The sequence below is a fragment of the Mauremys mutica genome, chromosome 8 (assembly GCF_020497125.1).
Source record: "Mauremys mutica isolate MM-2020 ecotype Southern chromosome 8, ASM2049712v1, whole genome shotgun sequence".
NCBI classification, from domain to species: domain Eukaryota; kingdom Metazoa; phylum Chordata; order Testudines; family Geoemydidae; genus Mauremys; species Mauremys mutica.
The window spans coordinates 35,199,951-35,213,216 of NC_059079.1; the positions used below are offsets into that span (position 1 = coordinate 35,199,951).

The following is a 13,266-nucleotide window of genomic DNA, read 5'->3' on the forward strand; positions in this document are numbered from 1 at the left end:
CCTACCTCAGTCACTGACTGCTTTTGTGACGTTGGTCAACTCACTCAATCTCTTTGTGCTTCTTTTTACTCCTGTAATATTGCATTATTACTTACCTGTCTGCCTTGCTGGGTGTTGTGGTGATTTGCTTAATGTTTATATGGTTTGAAATTTCAAAGCGTTGACTAAATGCTGCTGCTGCTGCTGCTTCTGTTTCTGCTTTGTTTGCTTGTAGTACCACAAATCATCATGCAGGTGCTATTCACATCCCAACATAGCTGGCAAGTGCATTTTTGTCTTTTGAAGGATGGAAGTAGTGTTTGTACAAAAGTACATAGTATTCTCTTGATATTCAAGAGAAGAGACTGTGCCAGTTATATAAGTAGAGTCCAGTCCTGCTTTCATTGAAGTTAATGGCAAAACTCACATCCACTTCAGTGGAGCAGGACCAGGTACATAGCCTTTACGCTTAGGATACTGAAGGCAAATAGTGTCACAGAGTGTTAAATAAATCCATCAAAGCTTGTAAAGTGCATTGAGATCTTCAGATGGAAGACGTGCTATGCCCATAGTATTACTAATTATTATTATTAACAGATACTTTAGCTAATATTTTTATACCCTGCACAGACATTGTTACGGTACTGGCAAGGAAAAGGAGCAGCTTGAGTAGAAATGAAACTGTCTAGTACAGGAGTCTGTTTTTCTAACCAGCTTATTTTAAATAATATGAACAAGCAGATATTCATGCACACGTTCTACATTCTGTGTCCATTCCGCTGTCTTATGTATGCATTGCCTAGTGCTGTAGAAATCAGTCTTGACATTAATTATTTTAAGCTCTGTGGAAGCGCTTGGAACACATTTGGTGCTATATAATAATTTCCCAACGAAAGAGCGTCATTGCTTACATGTCCCCACTGTGTAGTTTCACTGATTTAAGAACTGAAACTATTTCCCTTGTCTCATCAGATAAAATGAATATTCTGCTACTACAGTGTTTCTCAAACTGGGGTTGCCACTTTTGTAGGGAAAGCCCCTGGCAGGCTGGGCCGGTTTGTTTACCTGCCCCATCCGCAGGTCCGGCCGATCGCGGCTCCCACTGACTGTGGTTCGCTGCTCCAGGCCAATGGGAGCTGCTGGAAGTGGCGTGGGCCGAGGTACTTACTGGCCGCTACTTCCAGCAGCTCCCATTGGCCCGCAGCGGCGAACCGTGGCCAGTGGGAGCCACGATCAGCCGGATCTGCAGATGGGGCAGGTAAACAAACTGTCCCGGCCCGCCAGGGGCTTTCCCTACACAAGTGTCGACCCCAGTTTGAGAAACCCTGTACTACTACATTTATACCAAAAGTCTTAATTTGCTTTTATGAATTCCCTTTTTAAAATATTTTAAAGTACAGTCATATCAGTTTATATTATACCAGGACTTGGTGCCTAGATGTTAGTTATCAAGTTATGGAACATAACTGGGCATTCTAGGAATATGTAAAGTAGATAGATGCTATTCTGGGCAGTTCTGTATTTTGATTTATAATAAGAAAAAGTGGAAAGTTGGACCAGAAATCCAGAAAGAAATATTTCCTTCAGCAGATGCTGAGAATTTTTTTCATTCACAAGCAAAGCAGACGGTATTCTAATCCCTAAATAAATGGTGAGGCCATCAAATTCCTTTTGCACAAAAACTCTTCCATTCTGTTAGTCTTAGTGAGGATGCCAAACTTAATTAATGTTTTTAATACTGTATAATCTGGCTTCTTTTCTCAAAAACTAGTATAGCATAACTATGTTTTATATATCAAGTGACATTTTTCCTGCTCCTTATTCAGATACTAATTCAACTCCTCATTGATGATTTCTATCCATTATGTTGATATAAGCTATTTTGAAAAGATGCTAGAAGAATCCTATAGAAGTAGATAAGGCTGTCCTCCAGTCTGCCTTTGCAAAACTCCACCTGAAGACAAATAATACTAAAATCTTGCAAAATTCTCGGTACCTACTTGAAAATCCTGAGTGCCCGCAATTTCCACTGAAATCAACATATGTTTTCCCCACATAAGACCAACTGATCTAGTCCCGACACTCCCTGCCACTCTTTTATTATTCTTTTGTCTTTCTGTGAAGTAGTTTTTTTTATGGCTATGAGTCCATGAAAATTCAAAGGCTCAATAGTAAGTGAAAGGGTCACATATAAAACTTGTTTAATCATTGATTTTTAAATGTGAAAAGTTTAATAACAAGTGTTACTTTTTGTTTCATTTGTACAATTGACGAAACACAACACTCTAGCTGGCGTCTATATCGAAAAGGCGGCCAGCATGGCATATGTCCACATACGAGTTTCGTTGTAGTTTACATGTCATATTAGTTATTCATTACCGAAGGACATGGGTGTGGCTCTGCAGTGTTCCAAAAGAAATTGGAAAGAGGTAGTTTCAGAAACACAAATTTTACTTTTGTCCTTTTTTACCTAGCGCAGAAGTTATGTGAAAAGTCAGTTTGAAGTTACAGGCATAGTTAATATACTTGCTTGAAATTAAACTGCAGGACTATGCAAAATAACTCTTGTATGTGCAAGCACAACATCGGTATTTCCAAAGATATTTTAAGTCTTTCCTTTTCCCATAGTAAATTCCAGATTAAAAGATTTCTACCTTTTTTATTCTCTCATTTCAGCATGTATACACCACAACGGCCATAAATGGGACAAATTTTTGTACCTCGGCAAAGGATACGCTCTTTATTTTAGCAAAGAATTCTGCTAATATAGCATTCATTAATTGCTTTGGAGACTTCATTATTTTTCTAGGAAAGGTAAGAGACTGTAATTTACAAAGTCGATGTATAAACTCCTAATTATAGACTAACTATAGGCCCAATCCTGTAATAATGAAGACAAAGATTTGGGACTGATTCTCTTTTCACATACACTAAGTAAATCGGGAGTATGACTCTTTTGAAGTCATGGAGTTACACTAATGTAAAATGGGCTTGATGAGAGGAGAATCAGGTTCTTGCATTTTTGTTGGAGGAACTTAGTTCACCGCTTATTATATTTACTTCATTATTATCATTAGTATTACAGAAGCACCCAGAGGCCTCATTGCACTAAATGCTGTACAATCGCATGGTAAGAGAGAGTTAATGCCCGTTAGAACTTAGTCTAATTTAAGACAAGGAATGACAAGTGGGTATAACAAACATATGGAAGGGACATGGATGGGAGGACAAGAATAACAATGATAGTAAATCTGTGTATCCACATGTGTCCTGTGTGAACAGCTAGATGGTTTCAAATTGATTGATCTCAAGCCTTCTCTCCCGTTTATGAAATAAATTGTCTTTAAAAGATTAGCCAATAAAATATTTGCCATAGCTTTGGTGCATATTATAATATAGCTGCTTCCTTTTTTTCCCCTTTATACAGGTGTTTGTTGTATGTTTCACAGTTTTTGGAGGGCTAATGGCATTTAACTACCATCGCGAGTTCCACGTATGGGTAGTTCCTCTGTTGCTAGTTGCACTTTTTGCCTGCTTGGTAGCCCACAGCTTTTTGTCGGTTTTCGAAGTGGTCATGGATGCCCTGTTCTTTTGTTTTGCTATTGATATGGAAACAAATGATGGATCTCCAGAGAAGCCATACTTCATGGATCAAGAATTACTGGTAAACTCTTGTAGACACATGAGCAGGCAGATAAATTCAGTAATACGTTTTAATAGTGTATTGATCAAGTGGTGTTCTAGTGCCTAAGATTTGCTCTCCCCTCCTCCCCCAAACCCATAAAAACTAACCCACAATAAATGCCTTCTCCAGCTCCTTAGAAGATGTGGACTAAAGGATACAAATTATATAATAAAGTGAACATCTCCCATTGGGTCTCCCAGTGCATCTGCTTTAGTCTTTTAGACCCAGCCTCTCTGGATAAAGACCATCTTCATTTGTGTTTTTCATAGGTTAAATACATTATTGGTGCTTAACAAATTAATAGGTGACCCAGTATGTAGAGTCCCCATCCTACATCATGAAGACCTAAAACTAGAAATGTAGATTTAATGTATCTTAACTTGCATCCAGAAATGTTCCGTCTAGTTTTCAGCAGTTGTTCAGGTAGCTATGGTAAGCCCTGAAGACACTACAATTTTGAACAAACCTCATCCTTGTCTGGTAAACTTAATCAGTCTCTTTCCACTGGGTTGTTTGTTATCTGTACCATGAGAATTCCTGTGCCAGACTCCTGATGATACATGATGGAGAATCATTCAAAGGATTAGGAAGACAGTTGTAGTTTAAACAAATATTCAGTAGTTAGTGATGGTAAAAGGTACTTTAGTTACAAAGGCATGTGGAATGTTTAAATGTACATATACCTTTTCTTTCATATGGAGAGGAAGGTTAAAGAGACAGATGTTCTTTCCTTTTATGCTGCTTTCTGGCCAGGTCTGCATTTTTCCTCACATGCCATGTGACAAAGACAGTATTACTGGTCCATGAAAAATAAATTTAGCAGCCAGAATAACCCATAGAGGATGGATGCTCTTGATGGATTTCGTCAGAAAAAGTGCCATAATATCTGATTTGAAATAGTAGTTATTTTCCTTGTAATGTTCACAGAATTCAGTTTTTGGGGTGGGGGGTTTAAACACCCAAACTTCCTATAAATGAATATAACCCTTTGGCCAAAAGAAGACAGTTACATCTCTACCTCGATATAACACTGTCCTTGGGAGCCAAAAAATCTTACCGTGTTATAGGTGAAACCATGTTATATTGAACTTACTTTGATCCACCGGAGTGCACAGCCCCCCCCCCCCCCGCCCGGAGCACTGCTTTACCATATCCGAATTCGTGTTATATCGGGTGGTGGTATATCGAGGTAGTGGTGTATTTGGTTTTTCGTTCCCATTCAGGACAGCACTTAACCACATGCTTAAGGCTATGCATGTGTTTACGTTCTGTCATGAATAGCGATAGATTCTTGAGCATGGAACCTTTTGGAGTCTTGCCCTCCAAACTTTTCTTTCTTCAAATGAGAGACTTCTACTTCTGTCAACCACAAACTATTTGCCAAATGCCAGAATGTGTCTAACTTTAATTTTTGCCTCAAGAAGGCAATTTATAGCCACTCCCTGTCTGCACTGCACAGCTGTCTGTTTTTTCCTAATCCCTACTGCCAGGCTCTCCAACTCTGGCCTTAACTCCCTGTGCAACTTGCCATGCCCTTGGGGCCAGAGGGAAATGAAGCTTTCCAGTAAGGAAGATTGTAGAGAGACTGCCCTCTCCTCAACAGCTGTAATCATCCCACTAGACTTAGCCAATTTCCAGTGTCATCCACTTGGGAACTAGTTAGTTGAAGGGTTTAACGCTCCATGCTAATTGTCCTCCTTTTCAGTGTTTCACCAGGTTGTTGATTTATATAACAGTTTAAATTGTCCTTTATTTCTGCTTTGTAGAATTTTGTGAATCACAGCACCAAGCTAACAGAGTGGGAGAAAAACAGAAAGCAAAAGACCCCCCGAAACAATGAAGATGGTACAGAACTACAGCCTATGGTGAGACGGGAACAAAGACAATGTGATGAGGACATCAAATAACATGTTGTCTCCCAGGTGTACTACAAGAATGGGGATAGACTGTAAATATTTATTTTCTACTTTATGATTTCTTGCAGCAGCCAAATTGTTGAGCCCCAGGGCTTTCATCCTTTCATACTAATCATTGTTACTGACACTGGAAGCTCAGGGCCAGATTGTGGCCATGAATGACCAGCAGTGAACTCTGCTGGTGTAAAGCAGGCACAGCTAGCTTTTGTGCCAACCACCCTTCCCATCGCAAACATAGAGAGGGATGAAGAGGCGCAGAGAGAACATGTGGCGGGATTCCTCACAGCCACATTGATCCTCCATTGGCATAAAGATTCAAAAGGCCTTAAGTGTAAATTTCTGTAGTGCTAGATTGTTCTAATTCACACTGGGACTGGTATAGATATCCTGCTTCCATACACTGAGCAGTACTCAGATGTGGTGGAGAATCTGGCACATGTTTTAAGCTGATATTTTTGTTTGATTGTGCTTTACACTATTTAAAAATTATGAGGTGAAAGAAGGGAGATGCCCCCTCAAGATGCAGTTTCAGACTTAAAGACTAAAAGTGTGTCTTCAAGCACAATTAACTCAGGTTATAATTTGTGTTACCCCTAGACTCCCATCCATACTCAAATCTGTAGCTTGAGTTAGGCCATGTCTACACTACATAGTTTTGTCAACATAAGGCAGCTTATGTTGACCTAACTAGAGGTGTACACACTGCAATGCTCCTCCCGCCGCTTTAACTCCTCCTGCCACTTTAACTCTCACATAGCAACTGCCCAGCATGCTGGCTCCACGCAGTACTCTGCCTTGAGTACCTGGGAGGTGGTCGATCTCCTGGATCTGTGGGGAGAGGCGGCTGTGCAGGTGCAGCTCTGCTCCAGCCTCAGAAACTTGCTCGGGGCATGAAGGAGAAGGGCTCTGACATACAGCAGTTCAAAGAGCTGCGGCAGGCATAGCAGGAGGCAAGGGAGGCAAATAGTCACCTCTGGTGCGGAGCCGCAGACATGCCGCTTCTACAAGGAGGGGCTGGAGTCAGAGTGTTGGTGAATAGCTCCCCCACTTGAGCTCCTCTTATAGCCTTGTGTTTATAATGCCAGCACAATACTGAAGAGCAGTACAGGATCCATGCGTTCTGCCACACATGGCTGGCTCACAGGTGACCAGGGCGGTTGAAAAGCAGCTGGAAACCTAGTAGGATGCCCATGGAATGATGGGATTGAGAAACCTGCATCATGTGACATTGAACCTGCCCCCATGATGCATTGCAAACCCTTTCCAAAACACCCTGCGGCCAGTTGCACAGTGGGATAGCTACCCACAGTACACTGCTCTCTGTGTCAATACAAGAGCTGCAACTGTGGATATACTCCGCCCACACAAGGAGCATAGTGTGGACATGCAACAGCTGTTTAATTACAGTGACTTAACTTTGTAGTGTAGACATTAGCCTTAAATGGTGTTTTATGCTCGAGCCTGTTTGGGTGGGGGAGGGATGCGATAGTTTGAGACTGAAGTGATGCTGAAGCTCAAGCTCCTGATGCTGTGGGGATGTAACAGCTTGAGTTACAAGTCATTAGCAGCTAATCCAATCACTCTATTAACCCAATTACTCTGTACTGCTAATCAAATCACTCTGTGTAAGTCCATAGTTTTTTTTGTAGTGTGGTTGCTCTCGCTTGAGGTAGGCTAGCTCAGATGCAGTTTTTTGAGTGTACAAACTCGAGTTAAGTTGCTGTGAAGACAAGCTCTCAGAGAGAAAGGTTGCCAGTTGACTTTAATGGAGCTATGACAATTTACATCAGCTGTGACAATTTACATCATCATGCATCACTACTTGCATCCGACGAAGTGGGTATTCACCCACGAAAGCTCATGCTCCAAAACGTCTGTTAGTCTATAAGGTGCCACAGGATTCTTTGCTGCTTTTGCATCAGCTGAGAATCTGACTGTGTGTTTAGAACTCATCATGATTGTCACCCAGGCACAAAATATAATTCTCAGTAAAGCCCAGGGTTGGCTGATAAATGGTCTGCAGCAGCAGCCATTCCATGTCCTGCTAAATTGTGTCATGCACAAAAATGAAGTTGGTATTGTTGCCCCTTTTTGACCCAAGTGGCTAGTCAAAGTTTGGGGGCTGGTAAGTGTTCAGATGGGAGTACAAATTGGTGAAAGTCAAGTGTTTCTTTGATGCAGTTTTGGTTATTTACAACGAACGTACAAAGTTCTGTCTTTCTGAACACATAGGCAATCAAATAGCAGGAAACAGCTTCTTTTGCTAACAGGACCAAGAGCAGTCTTCAGTCTGCACCTGACCCAAAAACCTCTCCCCACGTGTCTTCCAGGGTGAGCCACCCGCTTTCATCTGCTTCTTCAGCCTGTCAGTGTCACTCACTCAGGCTGTGGCTACCCTAGAGTTTACAGCGGCAGAGCTGTACGCATGCAGCTGCTCTGTTGTAAGATCTCTAGTGGAGCCACTGTAAGCGAACAGGAGAGCTCTCCCGCCAACTTAATTAATCCACCCCAACAAGTGTCGGCGGCTATGTGGGCAGAAGCTCTCCTGCTGACATAGTGCACACCAGGCTTAGGTTGGTGTAACTTATGGCGCTCAGTGGGTGGCTTATTCACACCCCTGATTAACATAAGTGATAGTGTAGACATAGCCTCAGTCCATTCTCAGTTTCTTTGTGTTCTGTCTGCCTCTGACTTACCCATGATCACAATACCGAGGCAAACCTTCTGTCCACCTGGGGCCAGTGTCTGGGCAGACTTTATTAGGCTTTGTTTTAGGTGTGGCCTTTTAACTGTTTCTTACAGCTGGCTTAAATGGGAGACTCATTCAGACACCAGTTTAAAGAAGTTTTAACTCATCCCATAACAAGGTTTTATCCAGCTCATAACAATATATTTTGGTGACTATTTCTTGATTTATTTTTCAAGAGGTTGCAGACTGAGGGTGTGTCTATGCTACAAGTGCTGCAGTGGTACAACTGCAGTAGCATTGTAGTGTAACACTACAGCGATGAAAAGGGGTTTTCTGTCACTGTAGTAAATCCACCCCCTCTCAAGAGATGGTACCTAGGTTGATGGAAGAATTCATCCTTTGTCCTGTCTACATCTACAGTGAGGGTTAGGTCAACCTAACTACACACAGCGTGGAAAATTTTCCCCAGCTCTGAGCAATGTAGCTAGGTTGATCTAAGTTTTAGGTGTAGACCAGGCCTGAGGCACTTACACTTTTTTCATAACATTATTGTATAGAGAAATAACCTAAGCTCTTAGGTTAGCATTTGTTTTAAGTTTATTATCCTGATTATGAATGGCTGTACTTGGTGTCTTCATTACTTGTACTTTTGGTGAATTTAGTCAAAAATTATTTAAAAGCACAAAAGGAATACAAAATAGTTCTTTGTACCCTTACTTTCCCCCACCAAAGAAAATCCTGGATACACAGATACAAGAGTGCACAATCCCCCTTTATTTTCTTGAAAGATCACATTTTACAAATATGTTGATAAAGATGTCAGGGCCAGTGCTACATATTTGACTTCCCTCCTCTTCCCCCCCCCCGCCCCCCCGATTGTAGACTTGAACTTGAGATTGACCTTGAAAGCATGCAGTCTAAACAGTAATAGAAATTCAGACAAAATGAAGTGAAGGTTACAGATATGTTGCAACAAAGTAATTTTTAGATGTATAAACCCTGGTTTGTACCTCTTGCACTGAAGAAAAAATTAGAGATTTAATTATTGTTTAATTTTTTATGTACAATAATGGATTTTTCCAGCATATCTGATTTTATTAAAAAATGTAAAAGTATTTATGAAGTTTTATAAAAGTTGAATTAATAAACAAATCTCCTCCTGTAAGATTTGTGGTGCTGCTTGAAAACAGTAAGTTGACTAAGTCCAAGAGCTATCCTTTTGGTATCGGACCCGCTTGATAAGTCAGCTGACACGACCCAGCAGTAATTCTGTATGCACCTATCTGGAAAATATTGGTCAATAGTCCCTGTGTCAGTTGATGCACAGAACTGTAAAGAAGGTTCTTTTTAGATCATTCCCATTTGAACTATTTAATATCCTTAACCACTACACCCAATTAAGGAGCAACATTGAAGCCATTGGAAGGAAATTATCTCCAGTTTCCCTCAGCCAAGACAATGGCTACGAGGTACGTGGGGTTTGTGGGAGGTCGGTTGGTTGTTTTTTGGTTTGAGGAGGGTTTTTTTGTGCAGGTGGATGGGTGGTCTTGCTGAGGAGGAAAATTATGAACAGCCCTTTGGTTCCTCTCTGCAGGGTAGATGAGGGATAAATCCTCTAGATGTACTAAGGTTTGTAAATTAAAATGAACAGACATTTAGTATGTGACAGAAAGCAGCGAAAATAAGCTGGGCTCTTGATGTTGATCTGAGATCATAGGATGAAATGTCAGAGAGAGGCAGACGTAATTGGACAGAGGTTGAGACATTGGGGTGAAGAAGTAGATGTGGAAGTTTCTGGCATAGAAGTGGTAGTTTGGGGAGTGAAGAAAATTACCTCATGGGGAGAGAGTGAAGAGATGACAAAGGATGGAATCCTAAGCAGACTCGGGGGGAGAGGAGGAGCATCCAGAAGAGATGCTGAAGGAGAAGACAAAAAGTTTAAATAGCAATAATAAAACCCTCAAAGAGCATCAGGGAATGTCTTTTTATGCACAATTGAAGTTTTGTTGCGCTCGGGGGTGGGTTTGGATCCTGGATGTCATAAATTTTCATGAGGTCAAAATTTTCTCATTTTGTGAGATACATGGGTCCATTTCTCTATCTTTTGGGAGGAAATTGGAAAAGATTTCAAAAGATCAGGATATTATAGTGAGGTTTTGTTTTTAATTCATCTAGATCTGATGGTCGATTTTTACTCAGTGCTACACAATCCTTTTTTTTCCCCCAGAGCTGCTTTAACTTCCTGTTTTGAAGGCAGGATTGAGTGAGAGACCAGAAGATGTCTCTAGCAGAGATATACATGTAGTACAGATGGTTTCAGTCTATGAGCTGGAACATTTCTGCAGGTAAGAGAAAGTTCCTGTCTTTGCTGCCCTAAAGAACAAACTCAAAGGTGGAGGAGGACAGAGTTTGTTTAATAACTGAGGAAATATCAAAGGCAGCAAAGGCAATTAGTGGCAATTCTCTTGTCTTCTAATAAAAATTGGTCAGACCATTCCATTGAGATCTATGGATTCCCTCCCTCCTCCCCCTGCCATGTGAAAAGGAGGTTTAGACATTTCTGTATCAGCATTTCCTTATCCCCCATGTTTTCAGCCAGACATTAACACTCTATAGGTGTGGTGATCCATGCAGGGGAGGGCAGTGGGTGGGATCATCTCCAGAGGCTGTATTTAAGGGATTGCAGGGACAGCCACTGGCTGTGAGAACCCTATTGCTACTGGGATGGCCAGAGACACAGGTCCTCTATAAGGATAGACCCAGGGTATGTCTACACTACGGGACTATTCCGAATTTGCATAAACCGGTTTTGTAAAACAGATTGTATAAAATCGAGTGCGCGCGGCCACACTAAACACATTAAATCTATGGTGTGCGTCCACGGTCCGAGGCTAGCGTCGATTTCTGGAGCATTGCACTGTGGGTAGCTATTCCGTAGCTATCCCATAGTTCCCGCAGCCTCCCCCGCCCCTTGGAATTTCCGGGTTGAGATCCCAGTGCCTGATGGGGCAAAAATCATTGTCGCGGGTGGTTCTGGGTTCGTCAGTCACTCCTTCCTCTGGGAAAGCAATGGCAGACAAGCATTTCGCGGGTTTTTTCCCTGGATTGCCCTGGCAGATGCCATAGCATGGCAATCATGGAGCCTGTTTTGCCTTTTGTCACTGTCACCGTATGTGTACTAGATGCCGCTGACAGAGGCGATTCAGCAGCGCTACACAGCAGCATGCTTTTGCATGACAGCAGAGATGGTTATCAGCTGTACTGTACCATCTACCAATCCATAAATTGGTAAAAAGATGATCATGGTTACCAGTCCTTTTGCACTGCACCATCTGTTGCTGTCATAAGTGCCCCTGGCTGCTCTTAGCCAGGGGCGCAAAAGCCAAAATTGGGAATGACTCCCTGAGTCAATCCCTCCTTTTTGTTATCTAAAAATAGAATCAGTCCTGTCTAGAATTTGGACAAGTGTACTAGAGAACCACTGTATCATAGAACCAGAGAGCACAGCTGCTCTGTGTCAGATCTAGCAGAAATTGAGTTGTATGCTATTCACAGGGGGTGCTCCTGCAACAACCCCACCTGTTGATTCCATTCTTACCCCAGCCTTCCTGGGCTACCGTAGCATTGTCCCCCCACTTGTGTGATGAAGTCATAAAGAATGCAGGAAGAAGACACAGTGACTTGTTAGTGAGAAATGAGTGGAAGGCAGCCTCCAGCTGCTATGATAGTCCAGACAGGACAGTAAGGAGTGTGGAGGAGAGGAGCCCAGCATCCCTCTGCTAGTCCAGGGGCAATTGAATCTTTTCTTTACACATGAAGGGTGGGGGCTGATGGAGCTCAGCCCCCTGTTGCTATGATGAAGACAGTTACCAGCCATACTGTACCATCTACCAGGAAAAATTAGGACCAGGCGCCCTTGATTGACCTTACCGATGCTAGTCGGCATGGTTACCAGTCCTTTTGCACTGCCCCATGTGCCAATAGGCTGATGATGACGATGGATATCAGTCTTATTGTACCATCAGCCACCCATGGCGGGGGGGAGCAAGGATATTGGCGTTGAGTGCTGCAGCATCGCATCTATCTGCAGCATTCAGTAAAGATAGGGTGACATGTAAAAGAGTCAAGAGAGGATTGTTTTCCCTTTCACTTCTGGAGGTGGGAGGGGGTGCGTAAATTGCCGAGCTATGCCCTGACCCACCGCGGACACTGTGTTTGACCCTAGAAGCAGTTGGAGCTCAGCCAAGAATGCAAATACTTTTCAGAGACTGCAGGAACTGTGGGATAGCTTGAGTCCTCCAGTCCATGAGCATCCATTTGATTCTTTGGCTTTCCGTTACACTTGTCATGCAGCAGTGCGCTGAGTCCCTGCTATGGCGTCTGTCTGGAGATTTTTAAAAAATGATTTTGAATTTCGCCTTCTGTAACGGAGCGCTGATAGAACAGATTTGCCTGCCCTTACAGCGATCACATCCGCATGGTCCATGCGGGAGCTCTTTCTTTGATTTTTAACTGCATTACCACACGTGCTGATCAGAGCTCCACGCTGGGCAAACAGGAAATGATATTCAAAAGTTCGTGGGGCTTTTCCTGTCTACCTGGCCACTGCATCCGAGTTCAGATTGCTGTCCAGAGCGGTCAGTGGTGCACTGTGGGATACCGCCCGGAGGCCAATACCGTCGATCTGCGGCCACACTAACGCTAATCCGATATGGTAATACCGATATTAGCGCTACTCCTCTCGTTAGGGAGGAGTACAGAAACCGGTTTAAAGAGCCCTTTATATCGATATAAAGGGCCTCTCAGTGTGGACGGGTGTGGCGTTAAATCGGTTTTACGCTCCTAAAACCGGTTTAAACGCCTAGTGTCGACCAGGCCCCAGTTTCCTGCTTGTCCCAGGAGAACTGAGCATTTGGGAGCAGGACCTGCAGCCTTTTCCACATGAGCAGCAAGCCCAGCCTGAAAACCCAAGCACTGGGGAGAAAATTCCACAAAGG

General features: G+C 42.7%; 1 protein-coding gene across 1 annotated transcript in view; it reads left to right on the plus strand.

Moving 5' to 3' along the window:
* SLC44A3 (solute carrier family 44 member 3) overlaps positions 1 to 9,426 on the plus strand; it is a 79,336-nt gene extending 69,910 nt beyond the window's left edge. The window contains exons 13-15 of the mRNA XM_045026047.1: positions 2,656 to 2,793; positions 3,407 to 3,643; positions 5,431 to 9,426. Coding sequence (XP_044881982.1) covers positions 2,656 to 2,793; positions 3,407 to 3,643; positions 5,431 to 5,571 — 516 coding nt within the window. The 3' untranslated portion in view covers positions 5,572 to 9,426. The remainder of the gene's footprint in view (positions 1 to 2,655; positions 2,794 to 3,406; positions 3,644 to 5,430) is intronic.
* The last annotated feature ends 3,840 nt before the right edge of the window (positions 9,427 to 13,266 follow it).